General features: G+C 39.3%; 1 protein-coding gene across 3 annotated transcripts in view; it reads right to left on the bottom strand.

The window, feature by feature from the left end:
- Positions 1-19117, bottom strand: part of gnao1a (guanine nucleotide binding protein (G protein), alpha activating activity polypeptide O, a) — an 89731-nt gene extending 70614 nt beyond the window's left edge. For 2 of the 3 annotated variants that reach the window (XM_017465826.3, XM_017465825.3), the window contains exons 1-2: positions 18590-19116; positions 18324-18366 (exon numbers count right to left, since the gene is read on the bottom strand). In XM_017465826.3, coding sequence (XP_017321315.1) covers positions 18324-18366; positions 18590-18707 — 161 coding nt within the window. In that variant the 5' untranslated portion in view covers positions 18708-19116. Of the gene's footprint in view, positions 1-18323; positions 18367-18589 lie in introns of all 3 variants that reach the window. The other variant, XM_053678003.1, reaches the window with a different exon arrangement.
- Positions 19118-21602: the final 2485 nt, after the last annotated feature.

Here is a 21602-nt window from a genome sequence, read left to right as displayed (position 1 = left end):
ATATGCAATTCTACCATTGTAGGAAGACTGCATACTATATACAAAGATGATGTGATTAGTACAGATGAATAGCAGGTGCTGACCAATGACATGAGCTTTTTGATTAGGAGCCACAACAGCACATTTTTCTGGTGTTAATCACACACAACATGATTATGAAACAACCTGTGATTTCTTTAACATTGTAGTCCCCATGCTTCACTATAATATGTTGAGCTTGCCATTCAGACCACAAGCTGTAGCCTTCCATGCCTCACATCATTTTTCAGGGAAAAGGGGCTTAAACAGTTTTGATTTTTTGGACAAAACCATCTGCCAAAATAAACGGAAATATTAGTAAAAGCGATAATCAGGAAGGACAGTTGAAGATCACCCAACCTTCTCACATTCTGTCATACATTAGTGCATGACGCTTAGGTAAAAAGAAAAGAAAGGAAAAAGAAAAAGCAACAACATAGCAATCAGCTATCTAGCTTCCACTGACGGAGTTAGCACTAACAGCAGACACTGTCTTTGGAAAGTTAGAAATGAACATGAAATTGATGATGGCTTGTGGACATGATATGAGGACTCTATTTCCCAAGCCTAGACAATTGCGCTTTTTGACATTAAGATGTGCCATGTCTCACAGATATTATCCATGTCTTTCAGTGAACTAACAAAATTTTAAATATGAAATTGGAATATGAACACGTTCCTTTATATTGAATAGCTACTAATGCATAATCAAATAAATATTAATATCACTTCAGTATCAACTCCTATGTGCTGTTGATCATCATAACATTTAACGCGCACTTTAAAACTGTATGTGTTCCATTTGGAAGGTAAAATATAATACATACAATATTTTATATATATATATATATATATATATATAAATAAATGTCACCTAGGGCAATTTATTTAAGCCAAATTTCATCGCAGCATCCAGTTTGGTAAAAGCATCATGCTTTTCACAGAACACTTTGAAAATGTAATATGAAACATTAATATAGTTACATTCCAGATACCATTTCATTTCATATACCATTCATATGAAATGGTATATGTATAATATGTATATATAATATGTATGTATATACAGTGCATCCGGAAAGTATTCACAGCGCTTCACTTTTTCCACATTTTGTTATGTTACAGCCTTATTCCAAAATGGATTGAATTCATTATTTTCCTCAAAATTCTACAAACAATACCCCATAATGACAACGTGAAAGAAGTTTGTTTGAAATCTTTGCAAATTTATTAAAAATAAAAAAACAAAAAAAAGCACATGCACATAAGTATTCACAGCCTCTCTCAATACTTTGTTGAAGCACCTTTGGCACCAATTACAGCCTCAAGTCTTTTTGAGTATGATGCTACAAGCTTGGCACACCTATTTTTGGGCAGTTTCTCCCATTCTTCTTTCCAGGACCTCTCAAGCTCCATCAGGTTGGATGGGGAGCGTCGGTGCACAGCCATTTTCAGATCTCTCCAGAGATGGTCAATCAGGTTCAAGTCTGGGCTCTGGCTGGGACACTCAAGGACATTCACAGAGTTGTCCTGTAGCCACTCCTTTGTTATCTTGGCTGTGTGCTTAGGGTCGTTGTCCTGTTGGAAGATGAACCTTCGCCCCAGTCTGAGGTCCAGAGCGCTCTGGAGCAGGTTTTCATCAAGGATGTCTCTGTACATTGCTGCATTCATCTTTCCCTCGATCCTGACTAGTCTCCCAGTTCCTGCCACTGAAAAACATCCCCACAGCATGATGCTGCGACCACCATGCTTCACTGTAGGGATGGTATTTGCCAGGTGATGACTCGTGCCTGGTTTCCTCCAGACATGACACTTGCCATTCAGGCCAAATAGTTCAATCTTTGGTCTGAGAGTCCTCCACGTGCCTTTTGGCAAACTCCAGGTGGGCTTTCATGTGCCTTTTACTGAGGAGTGGCTTCCGTCTGGCCACTCTACCATACAGGCCTGATTGGTGGAGTGCTGCAGAGATGGTTGTTCTTCTGGAAGGTTCTCCTCTCTCCACAGAGACACGCTGGAGCTCTGTCAGAGTGACTATCGGGTTTTTGGTCACCTCCCTGACTAAGGCCCTTCTCCCCCAATCGTTCAGTTTGGCCGGACGGCCAGCTCTAGGAAGAGTCCTGGTGCTTCCAAACGTCTTCCATTTACGGATGATGGAGGCCACTGTGCTCATTGGGACCTTCAATGCTGCAGAAATGTTTCTGTACCCTTCCCCAGATCTGTGCCTTGATACCATCCTGTCTCGGAGGTCTACGGACAATTCCTTGGACTTCATGGCTTGGTTTGTGCTCTGACATGCATTGTTAACTGTGGGACCTTATACAGACAGGTGTGTGCCTTTCCAAATCATGTCCAATCAACTGAATTTACCACAGGTGGACTCCAATCGAGTTGTAGAAACATCTCAAGGATGATCAGTGGAAACAGGATGCACCTGAGCTCAATTTTGAGTGTCATGGCAAAGGCTGTGAATACTTATGTACATGTGCTTTTTTTGTTTTTTTATTTTAAATAAATTCGCAAAGATTTCAAACAAACTTCTTTCACGTTGTCATTATGGGGTATTGTTTGTAGAATTTTGAGGAAAATAATGAATTCAATCCATTTTGGAATAAGGCTGTAACATAACAAAATGTGGGAAAAGTGAAGCACTGCGAATACTTTCCGGATGCACTGTAAATGGTCATTTCCTATACCACTTATATATATTTATTTCATATATACATTTCATATACCATTTCATATTGTACTTTAATTACCAAAATGTAATCTATTCTGTCCCATCCATCAAAGCAGCAAAGAAAAGCTTAGTGCCAAGATGGCGGCATGAGTTTTGGCTGCCGGTGTCTCCGTTTCTCTCCTCTTAACTAACTGAGGGCAGCACTGCTAGCTTTCTCAGGTAACTCTTCTATTATTCAGGAGGCAAAATAATGCATGTTTAAGGCTTTTTGAAAGTCACAATATAAATAAGGCACAGAGTCACTTGTTTTCCAGTCCCAGGAGATGAGGTGCGAAAAAACAAATAAATAACTCGATCGGTTTTGACTGAAAGAATAGCTTCACTGACAGGATTGCTTCCGGTCCTGTCCTCTTACATATTTAGTCACTTAGCTAGTGCCGGAGGACACATTGTGAACGTTTTTATGACTATGCAACTTTGTGTGTGGGAACTCCCTATGAGGTAGGGCTGCACGATTATGGCCAAAATGATAATCTCGATTAAGATCTCGATTTTTTTTTATCACTATTATTCATTGATTTTAGGGACAACATATTTTTATTGCACTTTCACATTTAAATAAACAGACCGCTGCTTTCACCTCCATGTTGTGCTACATTCCTGCTAATGTACAGATCTTTAACAGTGTTTACAGGAGGAGAGACGCAAGACAATTTCCTTTAGGAAATTACAAAAATTTAGGAGCACAGTTGAAGTTTAGTTGTTGTTTTTTTTTTTACATTTGTTCTTTTTTTAAATTATTATTTATTTATTTTTTAGAGATGGTAACGTTAATGTGCCACAATATAAGTAAATATAAGTAGACATGAGAAAACTTGAGCTGGACAATTATGACAGAATTTAGGAACATAGTGTGAGCCAAGACACATTAATTTACTTCTGATAAACTAAATGTAATATTTTCAGTTAATTTTACAGACTGTGTGCAAAAAACAACCATTAACCTGTTTACCTTGTAAACAAATACAATAAACCTCAATGTTCAGTGTTTGAAGTCTGCTTCTCTTAAATATATTTAAAGCTACACTATTAGACATTTTCCACTGTCATGGTTCTGGGCTGGAGACAGTTCTCGAACTGCTCTGTGTATATTGTGTGTATATCTGAATAATCTCATATAGGATGTGATTGAGTTCATGTACCTGTCAGATGCAAAGCGCTTTAGTTTAATGGTGCTTATTAGGGATGCTCCGATCAGGATTTTTACAACCGAAACCGATCCAGATACCAATCTTTTTTTGTTTAAACTAATCAGGAAGTCTGTCATAAACAGTTAAATGTAAGCTCTCGGCTCATGGTCACTGTTAATTGAATTAAAATAATAGCAATGATAAATACTGTTGGTTAATTGATAAATGAACAAGCATCAAATATTTATTTTTAAATGTCTTAAACAATAAAGAGTCCTAATTAAAAGCAAAATAACACAAGCATGATCCATATTAGGAAAAAGGCTAATAGCTTTCTGAGGAAATAGCGAACTAAGCGTAATGTCAATTACTGATTAAATGCAACCCATAATAATTAAACATTATTTCGTTTCTCATTTTATTTCTATTTAATAAAGTTATTATAATATCTATTTTTATATTAAGTTATTTATATATAACTGAGCACATTTTCGGTCTTTACATTTTATTAGTTTTCTGTTTGTTTGTTTATCAGTTATTCTTTTTAGATCGGTTCCCCCAGTACAGTGTCCATGTCTGCTGATATTATGGGGGGGGGGGGGGGGGGGGGTGTAAATCAAGACATGGAAACTGGAGTTGACTTTTCTAGTGATATCTGGCAACCATGAGTTTAAATGAAGTGAATTAGAGTTAGTGAAGGAAAGCGGCAGTGTACTGTATGTTTACAGACGGAACAGTTGCTATTCTTGATTATGATTGGTGAGGAATTATTTAATAAAGAAGTTTGAATTAAACCCACATTGTAGTGTTAGCATTATTATTAATTACTCCGCGTGAAGCCGCTGTGTCTACACGAGCAGGTGCAAGTTCAGGTCATTTTGCGGGATCAATAAAAGATGGCAACTTTGAGATCGGAGTGTTGAGAGAAGCAGATGATGTACAGACTTACTCTGTTCATCATAATGGTTTCTCTGCAGTATTTCCACACTTATTGGGTTGACTGAGGAGATAGTAAAGCAGTGTGAAAGTAACTGTTGCTCGGTGTAGATGCATTTTGGCCTTCCTGTAGTTTTTATTCCGATTGTATTATACAACTCCGAACAGGTCACTCGCACCGGTGCACCTAAATATTTATTCACAGTTGCACAAAACACTTTTCAATCACAAATGCGAGTGAAATGGTCGCACTGTAGAGCCCCGAGTTTATCTGCAAGGTTTTTCCTGTTCTGTGTGATGCCCTTTAATGTCCCCGACAACCTCTGTAGTGCAATTTAGCATCATGTTAGTTTCATGATTTCCCCTCGCACAAAGCGCTGGAGCGCGCAGCGAAGCTGGCCGCTCGACCGCTAAAATGCAAATTCCGTTTCCGGGTTTTGGCACTACATGATGACATCATCCCTGCGCCGCTCTATGGCGATTGGCTGTAAGTTTAGGAAGCACTTGATTTGATCTGCAGCGGAGTTTTCTATGAGCAGAGGACGATCATGTTCATTTAATCGCGGGCAGTCAAAATCGTAATCGCGATCGATATCCGATTAATTGTGCAGTGCTACTAAGAGGGCTACAATACACTCCTATATTTACAGCCCTACGTCCTGAGAACACGATCATTTGTTTACAGTTGACATTCAGGCCCTGATTCTCTCAACATAAGCCTGGGCCTGGATTACTGAGCTGTTTAAAAAGTCATGTAGAGATATGAAGGACACTACAATATCCATTCTAAGTAGTGTAGTGTGATTTTTAGGTTTACTTCACCGTGTAACCTTTCTGAGAAGAAGGATAAAGTTATCATAAAGACACTAATCCAGTGAGAATCATCACTTTATGTACTGGAATAATGACAAAATGCTAAGATAATGCCAGAAGCTATCTTTGAATTACTATTACTTCATATTTAAATAGAATTTATGTATCTGCTAACTGTCAGTAGGCATTTCCTCCAAATATCCCCATTTCTCTCTCTGGTTGTGACAAAGAAGGTTTCCTGTTATAATGTTATGTGCTCATGTTAAGAAAAAGCGCTACTTCTACTATTGCCGTTTCCAGCTGTAGACACAAACACAGCCCCACAAAGACAGCACCTTAAGCTTTTGCTATAAAAGCTGATCAAGACCAAGCCTAAAGCCACAGCCACTCTAGAAATATACTGTTCGCATCTTCTTGCTAAATAGGTACAACCAAGGTGGTACCAAAAAACTGGCGACAAAGAAAATCCTCCATTTTGGTACAGCTAGCAAGTTGCCTGAGGCTGCTTCCAGCTCATTTTTTCCTAATTTAATTTAGGGGCACTCAATCAAGCCTGTACATGTTTGTTTTTTTTTGTACACTGGGAATTTTTTCTCCTCCCCGCATGCCAACCTAAGATGCCTAACAAAACATCTAAATCATCATCATCCATAACCACACGATCCCAACCTGATTAAACACACACATATACATACATATTATATGTGTGTGTGTATGCATGCATGCATATATATATATATATATATATATATATATATATATATATATATATATATATATATATATATATATATATATATATATATATATATATATATATAAAGATTTGCAATATGAAGGACTACCTCCTTCAGAGGTCAGTCATGTTTGTTTTTTAATGCCATGCCAGCTTCTATAGCCATTTCCATGGTGAGAAATAAGGTTTTCAAAATCTATTTTTCCTAAAAACTCTAAAACTGCACTAGGTTTGTCTTGGCTAAAAGTTTCTTTCGAGTGTTGACTGAATAGAAAAGGTTTCTCACGGGGTTAAGACCAGTACAGGCTAATAAAACACGTTTCAAGGATAATGGCAGAAGGTACATTTTGGTGCGTCTTCTCCGAATATTAAAAACTTGTGTCATCCTGGAGTGACCTATTCGACCACGGGTGTAGACGATCTGGTCCCAGCGATTTGAAAACAGAATCTATTCTTTTGCCAACAATAGAGCTGATTTCATGGAGTTTGTTCATGGTGCATTGGTCCCACTCAGTTTGCCAGTTGTTATTAATATACAAGTTTATTATGAATTTTAAGTCAGTGGGAGGTATTGGACACTGTTTGAAATCTGCTGAGAGGGCCTCTTTTGCAGCAGTGTCTGTTTCTTCATTTCCCAGGATTCTCAGGTCAGTGAAGCCAAAGCTGCTGTGCGTTCACTAAAGTTGAAGTAGACACAAAGTGTGTTTGCATCGGACATCTACAATATAAAACTACTGCTTACACTGAAATTATTTTTGCTTTTTTGCTTGCAAAATCTGGCTAAACAAAAAAGCTGGCGTAAATATGTTAAAAAATAAAAAAAATAAAAAAATTTCGGGGGGAAATTTTGCAACATCAGCAAAAATAAAATCGGTGGACCCAGACAAAATGCAAGCTCCGGCCTGTGCTACACTGAGGATTAACAGTGACTCCACCCTTCGATTAAGTATTACAGCACAGAAAAGTAAAAACACAAGGAACTGAAATTAAAGCTGCCGCAACACCCATCAGAGGTCATGTGCCTTCTCATCTCCCGGTCCTGTAATTCGCGCACACATTCACTGTTAACATTAACTAACCATGTTTGAATTTTGTTTATTCATATATTTGCTGTGCCATGAACATTCAGCCATCTTCTCAATTTTCTGAGGGCAAATATCATGATTATGAGTCACAGAAAATTAATTGTGCACATGCAGATAGCCAACCAAGCTAGCCTCATTCACCGGCCCACAAGTTTCACACAGGAGCTCTTTAGAGACCATAGGGAGTTTCTGTATCTATCTCTCTCTCTCTCTCTCTCTCTCTCTCTCTCTCTATATGGAGAGCAGAGGAGCCACCTCATTATGGTGACATATGGGTGGATGAGAGACATCGTTATCGTTACCTCCAGTTCAAAGCCACTTATTACTGAGCAGGTCTTTATATTTATTTATTTTAAAAAAAAAGTGGGGGGAGAGGAGAAGAGAGAGCGAGAGAGAGAATTTTTTATTTATCTCATGATTTGGAGAGCCTGTTCTGTTCACTCATGAAGACTTTCATGTTCCTCATTCCTGAGCTGTCTGTCCTCCAAATGAAAAAGAAGCTGAACAGAGGGATATCCTGCTGACAGTTATTATAGAAACATACTGTAGAATCACAACACTTTCAAAGTCACTCATATACTCTCATTCCTACACACCGCTGAGATACAAAGGGCTTGAACCTCTACCCAACAGATCCGGCTATTTCAGCCTATTTGTGTGGACACCTAGCAACAAAAAAATAAATAAAAAAACTAAGAAAATAGTCCGGCACACAGAAGTATTGATATAAGGCCAATTTTTATTTTACATAAAACATCTACAAACTGAAAGTTTAGAAAGCAGGTGCATGCAATAATCCAAAAAGTGATGCTTTACAGATGTACATGGAAGAAGAAAAAAAATGTTAAATTCTCTCCCTCTCCCATCTCTCTCTCCCCCATTGGTACGTGCCATTGGTAAGAACCCCCTTTGTACTGAGTGGCTGTTTGAGCAGCGCTCCTGTCATCACTCCCACAGGACACAGCTACTTATCTTGTCTTCTGCTCCGCCCGAACATAAGGGCAGTGCTTCTATTAATAACTGCCTCAATCTGAGTCTCTGAGAAAATATTTCACATCATGCACTCAATCAACCCAGTGTCCACTGCTGTACTGTTATAAAATCTAAATATATTGCGTTAACAGCACATCCGTTGTTAAGTGGTGAGCTTGAGGTGAATCTTATCCTTGGTGAACGATGGTGAATATATTAAATGTGTTAAAAGCTAGTCCTTATATGGAAAATACAAACAAACAAACAAACAACAACAAAAAAAAAACACAACAAAAAAATAATGGTGTCTCTGTAGAAAGCAGTTAAGCGGGAGCATCTTTGCATGATCCAGATGTTAGGGAGCTGTTTTGCTAGCAGTGAAGATCAATCATCTAAGAATATGACTTAAACATACTCCCAAAAATTCTGTCCAGTTTGCTGGCTGACAAATGTTTTAGTCCCGGTTACATTTCCTCCATCTTTTATTAACGGGAATAGTTCATATCTATAGTTTAAACTGCTAATAACTGACATATTACAAGATACTATGAGTATTCTAAATATATATTTACAATGCATTTGCTGTAAAATCGAAAGCAATGGTCCGTGTTAAAATAAGCACAGCCACTAAGTATGGATCAAAACATTAGGGTTAAGACCCGATGAGGGTTTTAGACTTATAGGTATGTACACCAGTGTACTTCCTCTCTTCCCCCACACCCTCACTTCCCCTCATCCTGTGTGAGAGCAAAAATGATGTTAAACAGACCACCGAGTGTTAATACCACGAACTGGAGAGCAGACAATCTAGTTAAACAGCCCTTATGGGGAAACGCTATCAATCTGTCTACAATGTGGGTATGTGTAATCATTTCAATTCAAGCACTGTACAAACACTGTATCCTTATCCAAATGTATAAACTATATTATATATAAATGGCATACTGTGTAATGTATATAATTGTTTATGCTGCAATACTGGAATGTATGCCGTATGGTGGATATAATGCCACATCAGCACACTGCAGTACTTCATCTGCCCTTATACTATAATCCTGTGTTAGACCGGGTCTGTTGTTAGACAGACCCTAAAATGGATAGTCTGTATTGCTCCAGTCTATAAAAGTTCTTTTTGAAGCTTTCAGTAAAACTATAGCAGCCAAACAATCTACATATCGAATGTGGGACCGGGTGATCAACTTGCTAATAAAAAGGTGTCACCCTGTCACGATAAAACTTATCACGACCAGAAACATGATCTTTGGAAAAATATATTGAGTAGGAATATTAAGCACTAACTTGGCTACAGTCAGTGGATTCTACATTAAGGTAAAAAGATGACTTCAATACCTGCAATTACTGAACAGGTGCCAATTATGTAATGCTGAAATACTGCATCACTATAGCCTGCTGCCAGTTTCTGTCATCTATTCCTTCCTTTACTTGGTGGCCACCCGAGTCCTACAATATAACAACACCGCATTAATGGGTTTTCATACATTTCTTGAACTACAGACCTGCCAACAACAACACCAAGACTGATGCCCTGTGACCAAACAGAAAGCTACCATTAAATCAGGGGATTTGTGAACACACTCAGGCTACCAAGCTTCCCTAATCCTGAGGTCAGAAGAGCTGTCCAGCCATCAAAACTGGATGGTCATCAAACCCGAGTGGCAGCACACATCCTGATCACGGGCTGTTCACATGGTATGACTGTCAAAGAAAGTCCATCTGTCATCAAGAAGGCTAAGTTCACACCATTTTGACACAACATACAGGTTTCTTAATGATTGCAACTATGACCATGTTCTAAAATCAGTCCCACATGAACCCTCTTGGTGGGGTGGCAGATACATGATTAATTGGGTGGATCTATTTCAGGAACCTTAGTATTCATATTTCTGAGTTTCTAAGGAGATTCACAACAACTTGATAGATGTTAGTTTCCATATTCACAATTTTTCCACAGCTAAATACTAAAACTTGATTGGAACTCTCAACCTTCTCATCAGGGGCTCAAAGTTTTAACCACCGAGCTACCAGGAGTATGGCATTTTAAGTATGTGCTTTCAAAATTGTACAGATATATGTAAAGATGCATTGTGAATTGTCATACAACTTTTATGTCCTAAAATGGTTAGCTGTATTGCTCTCATCCAGACATGTTCAGCTCCTGGCACATATCATACTCACCAACATCTACACAGCCATACCCACTTTAAACACTTAAGCCTGCTTACACTATGATTTGGAAAATGACTGAAAAATAAGCTCCTAAAAACCTTGAATGCTGTTGGTTTTCCCAAAGAGCAAGCGGATAGTACGTATTTACAGGATGTCTAACAAACAAGGGGTTGTTTCCTGTTCACACATCATCTGCATGCATCAGTGGAGATAAGAATGTTCGTAGCATTTCATCTGACAAAGATGTGCAAAAAACACATGTAGGGGTGTACAAGATACGGTACCTTAAAACAAAAGCTATTCATCAAAATAAATAAATAAATAAATAAATAAATAAATAAAATGTTACTAGCTACAGTATAACCTAGATGGCAAAAGTAGCATAACAAACTACAATGACTTTTGTCATGTTTTCTGCTATTTATAAACAATTAAAAAGCAGAATGCTCAAAAAAATGTATTTAATTTTTTTATTGCTAAACATACAACTGAAAATTTTACCAGTTGCCCCAAAACAAAACAAGAAACGTCCCCATTGTGTTGACTTGAAATAGAAAAGTTCCTCCACATAACTGGCAGTAATGATCAGAATAAAATGTAGTGCATAATAGTTGTCTACTTCCAAGCTGCTTGACTTGACACCTGACTACTGGGAAGGTAGTGATCTTTACTAATTACTTCACTGCTGATCAGCCACTACTGATCCCCTCTAACCATAAAAATGCTTTTCCAACCTACTAAATGCTTTGCTAGCTTTTTCACGAGGACGTATAAATCATCCTATATTGACATTAGGCCATATCTACTGCTCCCCCTATACTCATTTTGCATGCATGCCATCCTCCAGTTACAGCAGCCATTCTCATCTCCATGCCAACATAGCAAGAGGACGGGGGTAGTAAAGATGAAAGTAGAAAGCGGATATACAGTGCAAGTAGGAGAGAAGATAAATGGGCTGAGATGGCACATCCTCAGCACTAACCCAAAAGCCTGTGCAAGCTGCTTGAGCAGCAGGTATCGTCTCCTTTTATTTATCCACGGTCTACCATTTACGCACCGTTTCCTGTAAAGCTGCACACTTTTTTTTATGCTGGAGCATTTGTGATTACTCTAACTTGGTGGAGCTGACTGGGTGGGGGGTTTAGCTTGCAAAAATAGAGAAGTGAAGTGGCAGAAAGCAGAAATGCTCCATCTTGGCCATCTTTGTGATTTTTAAACAGAACAATGGCTTAGAGTAGCAAAGTTTTAAGTCAAGTAATTATGTTTAGCTTGTGTTCGTCTAATGTGCAGGATGTGTGTATATCCATTTTAATGTTAAGTAGTCAGAGTAGTTGTGCTTCAATTGAACATAATTTAGTGTGTGTGTGTATATGTGTGTGTGTACACACTGTATGTGTACACAGGCAGGCTTCCCTAGGGTTACGAGCCACTGGGAGCCAGCTGACACGAGGTCCAATTTACCACTACACACACGCTCTCCAGGTAAATGTAACTGACACACACGTAGCAAAACACAATCACAACTGGCTGCAATTAACGCCCTTCAAAACACCCCCATACAGCAGCACACATATAATACCAGCGAACAGGTGCCGTCAACACCCACATGCAAACCTGTTATTTACACTTCACCGTGTGGCACACAAGCACCACAAAAAGGTGTACTTACATTAGCTTACGCTAGTTTGACGCTCTCAAAGCGGCTTATGCGTTTTTACAGTCCGAATACCACTTTATGGAAGTACCGAAAAGAGATTCATTTGTCTCTTGAAGTTGATTAGACACGTCACAGATGTAAATCAAAGCAGTGAAAAGACACAAACGCCCTTCTCAAATAAAAAAAAATAAAAAATTGTGTGGGTTTGGTTTGAGATCAGCTCAACACAAACACTTTAATAAAACAAAGGAGCCTTGTATTGGCAAAAGAATGTGGACCAACAGAGAGAAAGCACAGGGTGGATGGACCCACAATGTAGCAGAATGAGAAAAACAGGAACATTTTCCTCCCAAACTAACTCACATAGTCCATGACTGAAAAATAGTTTAAATCTAAAATCAGGGACAAGTGTACTGTATATAAGGATAGCAAATAACCCAAAGCTCAGATACAACTATAAACATCGAACATGGCGATTATTAAACAAAGCAAAGCAAGATATTATTAGCTACTATTCTATAAAGAAGCAGCAGCCCAGTGATTACTATGGTTCCAAGTTCTGAATATACTTCTTTTTTTTTTTTTATTCAGCCTGAGTAAAATGTTAATGTGTTCTTTACGGTATGCTATTATAATACTTCCACACCATGGAAGCTATTTTTACGTGTTATCTATAACATTCACCATGCACTGTGCCACTGTTGAGGAAGCACCGTTACTGTACATGTTTTGCATCCCTGGGTAAAACTGTTCCTGATGCAAAGCAAATGCAAAAAGACAGGTGGATCTGACGATGCACACGTGTGCACGCGCTCGTGCACATACACACAGACACCTCTTTTTAGTTACATTAGTGAATTAGAAACTCCAACACACTAAACAACAGACAAACAAATGCAAACTGTCAGGAGTGCACGTTCTACAAAGTTCAGTCACCGGTGTTAATCCGCATTCCAGAGTGAGGGAAAGAGACAGAGAGAGAAAGAGGGAATGAGTGTCATGCAAGATAAGTTCAGTTTGAGGATATTGCAATAAAGGTCTGGGAACCAAACATCAGAGGCATTTGTTCTGCCTCGGCTTAATCAAATCCAATTACGTCAACTGTGGTGTACATGAAACCCCCTAAATTAGTGGGTGGGGGGAGGAAGGGAGAGACACAGACAGAGCATGCTAGAGTACAGTTCATTTGATAATGCTATGTGGACAACAATCCAGCCTTGCACAACAGCTGGATGTTTCATCACACAACTGCTTCCTTCTCTGTTTCTACCCAGTGACTCACAATTATTTCTTCTCCTCACACACACACACACACACACACACACACACACACACACACATGCATGCATGTGCGCACACACACACACACCCCCACGCATGTGCACGCACGCGCACACACACACGCACGGAAAACAGTCACTGGACTGCATTTACTGCAGCAAGGCTCCATAGCATGCAACGGTGCTGCTTTACCCGTTAACATGGCTGTGGTTACTGACATGCTGACTTCTGGGAAAAACACTTCCTCATAGACGAGAAACAGAAACAGCAAAAGGTAACCAACTACAGTGGCCAGCTGCAAAAATAAAAACAGGCCTCACATGTGCAGGCAGTTTCTGTAAATATTTTTCCACAGACTTCCCTGAGCAAATACAGATAGTTATGGGAAATGAGAAATGACCCCGTCTCAGACACTCATCATTTCTCACATCACTCTAAACATTCTTCAGTCATACCTCAATACTACAGTACAAATCCTACTCTTCTGCTTCCTAGAAGAGAAATAACTTCATATGAACAGTTATGCTATGATAAGCTTTAGGACTGAAACGGTCACATACAGTTTTGCACCCGAGTCTCCATCAGTGAACAGTGAATAAGTTCAAGGGAAAAAAAACACTGAAGTTGAAAACTGTAATGAATTCACAACTAAATCCAATTTATCGATCATCACACTGAAGGCATCCCGTGTTAAAAGCGCTATACAAATAAAATTGTGTATGCAGAAACATAAAATTACAAAGAAAAATAATAAATAAAAAATACAATTTTTTTTTTTTTTTTTAAAGAGTATGTCCTAACACTGTGCCCTTGTAGTCTACTAGCTAATAACTTGCAGTTAGCATATGAATTACTTCTATGCGTAGCCAACCAACAGAGTCACATAAGCCTACTGACAGTACAGGGAAGCTAAATAAATAGAACCTTAAGCAATAACTTGTAATTGAAAACCAGACAAATTTTCGCTTCAAAGACGGAGCCATAAACTAGCCTATATCTTGATGATAATATATCAGCACTTGGACAATATTTTACTACCCAAGACCATTAGCACACTCGGCCACCGGCTGCTGTTAAATAACAGTATTACAATACTAAGCCCATTTTACGATAGGAAAGTGTAGAGCTCTTCAGTGCAGCCTTCATTTCCTCAGTGCCTTCTTACATAAGAATAGTCTTCAAGTAGAAGTGCTTTCACATCACATATGTCCACGACTGTCATGCTATTGACCGCCAAAGACAATTTAATTCATTCTAAAGCCTCAGTCTGCCCAGATGTCACACAAGTGGCAGGCATCTACCTTTAAGTTAACAATGCTTTTCGACATTACACAAGCCAGTACAAACAATACGTTTCAATTATCGGAAAATGCAATATTTCTCAGAGGTTTCTCCCCGATTAAAGTATGCTATCCCACTGAAGTAGCACAAAAAAGCCAAGATTAATAAAATTAGTACGTAGATCTCGAATGATTTTATTTCACTACCTACAATAACCCCATATAATAAAATACAAGGTGTTTTGTTTTCAGTTGTTTTTTTTTTGTTGTTCTGTAAAGCTTTTATGGGCATGTTTTTTTAGATTTGCATTTTAATCACAGCACTTAAAGTCTTTTTCTTGTGAAACTGATTGATGCACATGAATAGAGTTCATTCCTTAGCAACTAAAATGGCTCTCTACATTTACAGTTACCCTGATGTCCACTCCACTTCATAGAGAGGCCCAATATCCAATGGTGTGCAAATGAATGCTAGTCGAACACCTGGGTCCTCCTCAGAGCCTGAGCTGCTTCAATTAACCCAAAGCACAACTGGCCGGGTGTTTAAAACACACACGAGGTACAAGCTGCTTTATGAAAATAAACACTTGAAATTCTAGTCCGCTGTTCCGTATGGGCAACACATTTCAGTTTTCAATGGACAAAAATATTATATATATATATATATATATACATACATACACACACACACACACACACACACACACATGTATACACACATGTATACACACATGTATACACACATGTATACACACATGTATACACACATGTATACACACATGTATACACACACACACACACGTGAGGCCTAGATTACAGGCAAAGGACACATAGATGACAAAGCAGAAAAAGGCTTAATAGCATATTAGATAGCGTTCGAGATTGAAATATGATGATTTGACATTTGATTCTCCCATGGTAGCTCTGGTAATAATACAAGAAATATACTGTGTGTATAATAATGAGTTTTAACTCCCTAAGGATTACTATGTGGAAATGTAAAAATGTACCAAAAGAGAAGTGTGTGTGTGTGTGTGTGCAACAATCAGTTTCAAGTTAAACACTCTTGCCCTATGCTGGGATAATGAGGCAAATGGATGCCATGCTGCCTGAAGAAATGCAACACAGGGTTTACTAACATGACTGCCTCGCTGTTGCACTCACACATCACATGAACAGTGTTGCTTCCTACTGAAACCACCAAGTCACACCTTATCATATTTAATTCCTTGGCTTGTCACTTACAGCCAAGCCAGGTTCTGAACTTGACTGCAAGTTCACACGCCCTAGACAACAGAGCCACAGAGACTGCATTACAACTCTCATTCTATATCACTATCAGTTTCACATCAGCAACACTCACATGAGCTTCAAGAACATCTAATGCGGTTTACTCAATTATTGAAGCATTTATTAGAAACGTATACACTCAGCATTTAGTTTTCCAGGGCTAAATTTTTTTTTAATCAACATTTAAAAGAGTTCCAAGTTCCATGCAATCATTTACCCAGTAACAATGGATTTATAAAAGCAATGACACTTGTTAAATCACATTATTCAGGATATGACGCTTTTAACACATACTGCATGAACAATAACATGCTGTCATTTCACACATACTGACATAATTCTTGTACAACCGCTGGGCTTTCAAAACTAGTTTGTTTTTTGCCCATATTTTTCTGTTAAAGCACACAATCGCCACCATGAGAAATCTTTAATGTAGTCTTAACAAGCCACAGATTTTATTTATTTGATCGCTCATCTCACCCATGTTGGTTTTCATGGGTGGGGAGCTCTTACTTGTTTATGGAAAGATTTTTTTAAATAATAATAATAATAATAATAATAATAATAATAATAATTATTATTATTATTATTATTATTATTATTATTCTGTGTTTTATAAAAATCAATCTCTTATTCAGAATTAACGCCTGCATGTTCTGAGTCTACCCATTTGGCAAGCTGCTGGCAAAACACATCCTCTTTATTTATATATTTTTTAAATATCCGAATCTCGGAGGGAAACCCCTCCCTATCACCCTCGCTGACACGCAGTGATGAGGAGATCTACTCAGCGCGTTCTCCTCTGGCTCTTTCCAATAATCCCGAACACGGAAAGACCCGACAAGCCGGAAATAGACGAAGAGAGTCGAAGGAGCACGAAAACGACGAGGCGCTACTGGGCGCTGTCCACCAGCCAAGGCGCCTGAAACTCGCCTATTCATTAAAGCTGCCCATCTCTAGACACTAACAATCACGGTTATGTCAACTCCCCTAAACGATGTGAACTCCCCTAAGCACTGTCGTGTCGTGGTAGCGCAATCATGTTCAAACCCACAGGCGATTTTACACAGCGTGGGCTCCTACTGGAATAACAGCAGCTTCTCTTAACCATCCACATGAAAACATTAAAGAGTTTCCTTTTAGTGCGTGTAATTCAACCTGTTAAAAGCGCTTTACTCGGACTCGTAAACATGGAAAGGGGTACATTTTGCCAGCGCATAATCCAGTGTATTGCAGCAGTCTACTGAAAGGTGTTCAGCAGATGACAAGGCTGAGATGGAGATGGAGATGGAGGGAGGGAACTGCAACCAAAATGCGATAGAACCACCTTTAGATCTCCATATAGCGTTTAAGATTTAAAGGGAGGGCTTACTTCTAGTTAAATCTTTTTTGTTTGTTTGTTTGTTTGTTTGTAATGGCTATTCGAAAACAGAAACGATTGAGTGAATAAATTCGGGTGTTGTCACCACCCCAGACCCCCGCACACCCCTCCCCTCAAAAAAAAAAAAAAAAAAAAAAAGCTGATTATAACCCGCTCATACAGGGCCTGGCTCACACTCCTCAGCCTGCAGCATCATGTCGAGTACCGAATTGCTATGACAGGGCTAAATCAAAACCACAGGGGGTTACTGACGCACACGGAGCCCAATAACGGCTACATCCAGCTACAAAATATTAATAAACGAACAAGAAACGCGACGTGCATCTCAAATGCCGCACTGACCATCACAGCGCTACAAGGCGCCGCTTATAGACTACATTTCTTCAAACCCCAGAACTGGACGAGAGATAGGTAAGGACAATTAATGGGCACTGAAATGAACGAACATATATACACCTATATACATTTTACATTTAAAAATTAAATAAAATAAATAAATAAATAAATAATAAATAAAAGAGTAAGTCATGGCCGTTGATATAAAGGGTTGCACGGTCACTCTGAACGCCAGTGAACCGGGCTTTCAGCACCAGATTTCTGAACAGCACGTCCACGATCATTAACACCGCAACGATCGGGCGATCGAGTCAAAATGGACCGTGGCACAGCTACCGTGTAGCATCATCCCCTTAGCTACTTGAAGAAGAAGGAAAAAAAATGGCGGACCTCAGGACTCGCCATCGGGCAATGAGTGCGTGTGTGTACGCGGAGAGATCAGTACACGTTACCCGAGAAATAGTATTTAAACCGTGGCACTTACTTCATCTGTTTGACGATGGTGCTTTTCCCGGACTCGCCAGCCCCTGCAGACACAAGACACACAAGGGAATGAGATTGTCTGCTCTGCTATAATGGAAGTCCAGCACGATTCTTTGCTTTATACATTTTTTTATAATAATAATAATAATAATAATAATAATAATAATAAGCCATCAGAATTGTGTAGGCTCCTCTAGAGATCTACAGAGGAAACGATGGGGTGGTTAGTGATCATGTCCACTCCCAGGGAAGGGGTGCTTTCATTACCTAGCAGGAGCAGTTTCACATCCTTGGCCGCAGTGATTCCGTCCTCCTTCAGGTTCTTCTCGATCGCTTTGCTCCTGTCCAAAGCCGCTCTCTCCTCTGCGCTCAGTGTACATCCCATGACTAGACCAACCTCGGCTCTTCGTCTGCTCCAAAACAGTGAAAAGGTGCGGCGGAAATAGCGAGCAATCCGTTTTTCCCCCTTCGAAAAGATACCTCTTCTTCCCTGTCCTTCTCCTAGGCTGTCTCTCTCTCTCTCTCTCTCTCTCTCTCTCTCTCTCTCTCTCTCTCTCTCCCTCTCTCGGCGACTACAGCTAGAGCATTAAATCCCGCGAGCGACGGTGTAAGATAACGACTCCTAAACGAGAGCTTGTGTCCGTCTCTCTGGGGTTTGTCTCCGAGATTTCGGTACGGTCCTGGGTTTGTCTGGTAAACGAGGAACTCTCCGGGTTCTCAATGTTTCTCGTTACTGGGCGGCGGCAACAGGAGCGAGAGCTCTCATCGTTCTGCTTGCTCACAAATGGAGGCTCGGCGTCGTAGAGAGCGCGCGCGCGTCGCCGGCTTTCTCCACTCTCTCGCGAGCGCGCTGACGTCATGCGCCGGAGGGCGCGAGCGAGCTTGCTGGTGTGGTCGCGCGCGCGCGTTAAGCAGCCTACAAACTGGATTTATGACACAGCGGACGTGCAGACAGAATCCTGTTTTCCTAATGCAAACGAGTAAGCCACTGTGTTTTGTTCCACTTGATAACACCGCAGAACGAAAATGATGTGTGCTCACTGACAGGCCGTTAGTTCCCAGAGAAAGAGCAAGGTGTGGTCGATTGCCTCGCGTTGATCCCCCGCAACATCAGTATGCAAGAACCAGAAATGACAAAAATCACTTTTGTCACTTTTTTGGTTGCTTAAATTCGACAGCTGACCATCTTCGTCAAGTGATCTCGTATGGAAACAAAACAAGTGGCAGTGGCTTTTAAATATGACGAGCAGGGTTTGTATTACAGCAGGAGGAAGCTGTAAAATGTGATGGAGCCAGGCAGTTAGCAGCTAAAAAAAAACCTTAGATGAAGGGACTTGACTTCCTGTTGCACAGTCAGTTAGAACAACTGCTGATAATGTAGGGAAACTGAATCATGACATAATTAAACTGGCCCTTTCTGTGTGCTGACACTGAATTTCACATCAAAACACCAGATGTCTTACTAGATTTTCACGCTTTTCTGAAGCAAGTCACTTTATCTCTGTGTGGCACAGTATCAAGTTATTTAATAATAATAATAATAATAATAATAATAATTCTAGAGTTTGTAGAAGTAACTGAAAAAAATCAATAATGTCACAGAAGGGTAAACCGGGATAGGCATGTAAAATAAACCCTTGAAAAGTAATCATGGAGTGGTGGTAATAATTTATTATATTCGAAATAAATTAAAATATATTTTTTTGTGAGTAATCAGGATAAGTTATTGAAACACTCCATAATGATTTGTTTCCATAAAGCCTTTGTTGGTAGAATGTAGGTGATTAATCTTGGCTGCCTAAAGCAGACGTCATGAAAAAAGTTAGCTCTCACAGCCTAAAAGGCCTATCTTACAATCCTGGTGGGAGTGTTAGATATGGAAAGGCCAGAGAGCAAAGCGAGACCGGAGAGAGCTGATTGAATACACCCACACTCCATTACACCAGTCAGTTTCAGCTTGTGTTTTCACAGATAATGCCCATGATTATGGATCTAAACCATTTTTGGGTACCGTTCTTACACGTGCAATTACTCGATCCTGTGCATATTTGTATACCATTACAGGCTAATGTGTATTTCTCACATAGTAGCCTGTAATGTTATACAATGTTAGTTTAATAGTTTATGTTTATAACCCAAGGTCTGAACTGAAGCTGAAAAGGCAACAACAGTCTGTAGCAGGTATTGATTTTTTTAGCCTGAAGTGAGTCTCACCATGTTGGGACAAATTTTGGGAATTTGTCAGGCTGTCACAGATAGGCTGGGAAAACTCAAGTGCAGAAATATCTCACAGCAGAACAGCAGCAGAACCCAATAGCTGAAAGTAGCTTATACTGTATTGGAAATGCCCACAACATGTAGCAAACTGCTTAATAACCACAGGTTATTTCCAGTAATGTATTACTGCATAAATATTTTGAAAGCAAAGCTGTAGTTAGAAAAAAGATCCCCAGTGTTAAAACAATTTTGTTATTCTGGCAGTTGTTATTGTGTAGCATTTACATTTACAGTGATGTCTGAAAAGTTGTTTCAGGTACTGTGACAAAAAATGAAGATTTAAGTCTATGATTATATTCTTCTATATATATATATTATATATCTTCTGATTCATATTTCTGCATTTTTAAATGGTAATATTGATCTCTTTCTGTAAATCTATATTTAGGACTGTAATAGTCATTTGTTATTTTAATAATGTACAATGCATTGCAATTGATGCAATGGATCAGCTTTATTTTGCTGTGTATGTGGCCACATTTTTGAATAATGAAGTGACTATTGTAACACGTTAGCAGTTTGGTAATGTAGCACATTACAGTCTGGTCCATAAGTATTTGGACAGTGGCACGATTTTCGTAATTTTGTTTCTGTACACCACCTCAATGGATTTGAAATGAAGCAATCAAGATGTTATTGAAGTGTAGACTTTCAGCTTTAATACAGTTTCATGGCCAGATGTGGTCTGTTTTCATATTATTCCATGACAAATGAAGGAGATAAAAGGTCTGGAGTTGATTCCAAGTGTGGAATTTGCATTTGATTACTGTTCATCATGGGAACTTTCAATACAATGAGTCTTTATTAATCACATATGCGTTACAGCACAGTGAAATTCTTTTCTTCACATACCCCAACATGTTTGGAAGTTGGGTCATAGTGCAGGGTCAGCCATTATACGGTGCCCCTGGAGCAGAGAGGATTAAGGGCCTTGCTCAAGGGCCCAACAGTGGCAGCTTGAACCCTCGACCTTCCGATCAGTAACTCAGAGCCGTAACCGCTA

The sequence above is a fragment of the Ictalurus punctatus genome, chromosome 4, assembly GCF_001660625.3.
Source record: "Ictalurus punctatus breed USDA103 chromosome 4, Coco_2.0, whole genome shotgun sequence".
In the NCBI taxonomy this organism is placed as follows: Eukaryota; Metazoa; Chordata; class Actinopteri; order Siluriformes; family Ictaluridae; genus Ictalurus; species Ictalurus punctatus.
This window is presented reverse-complemented; position numbering and strand designations above follow the sequence as displayed.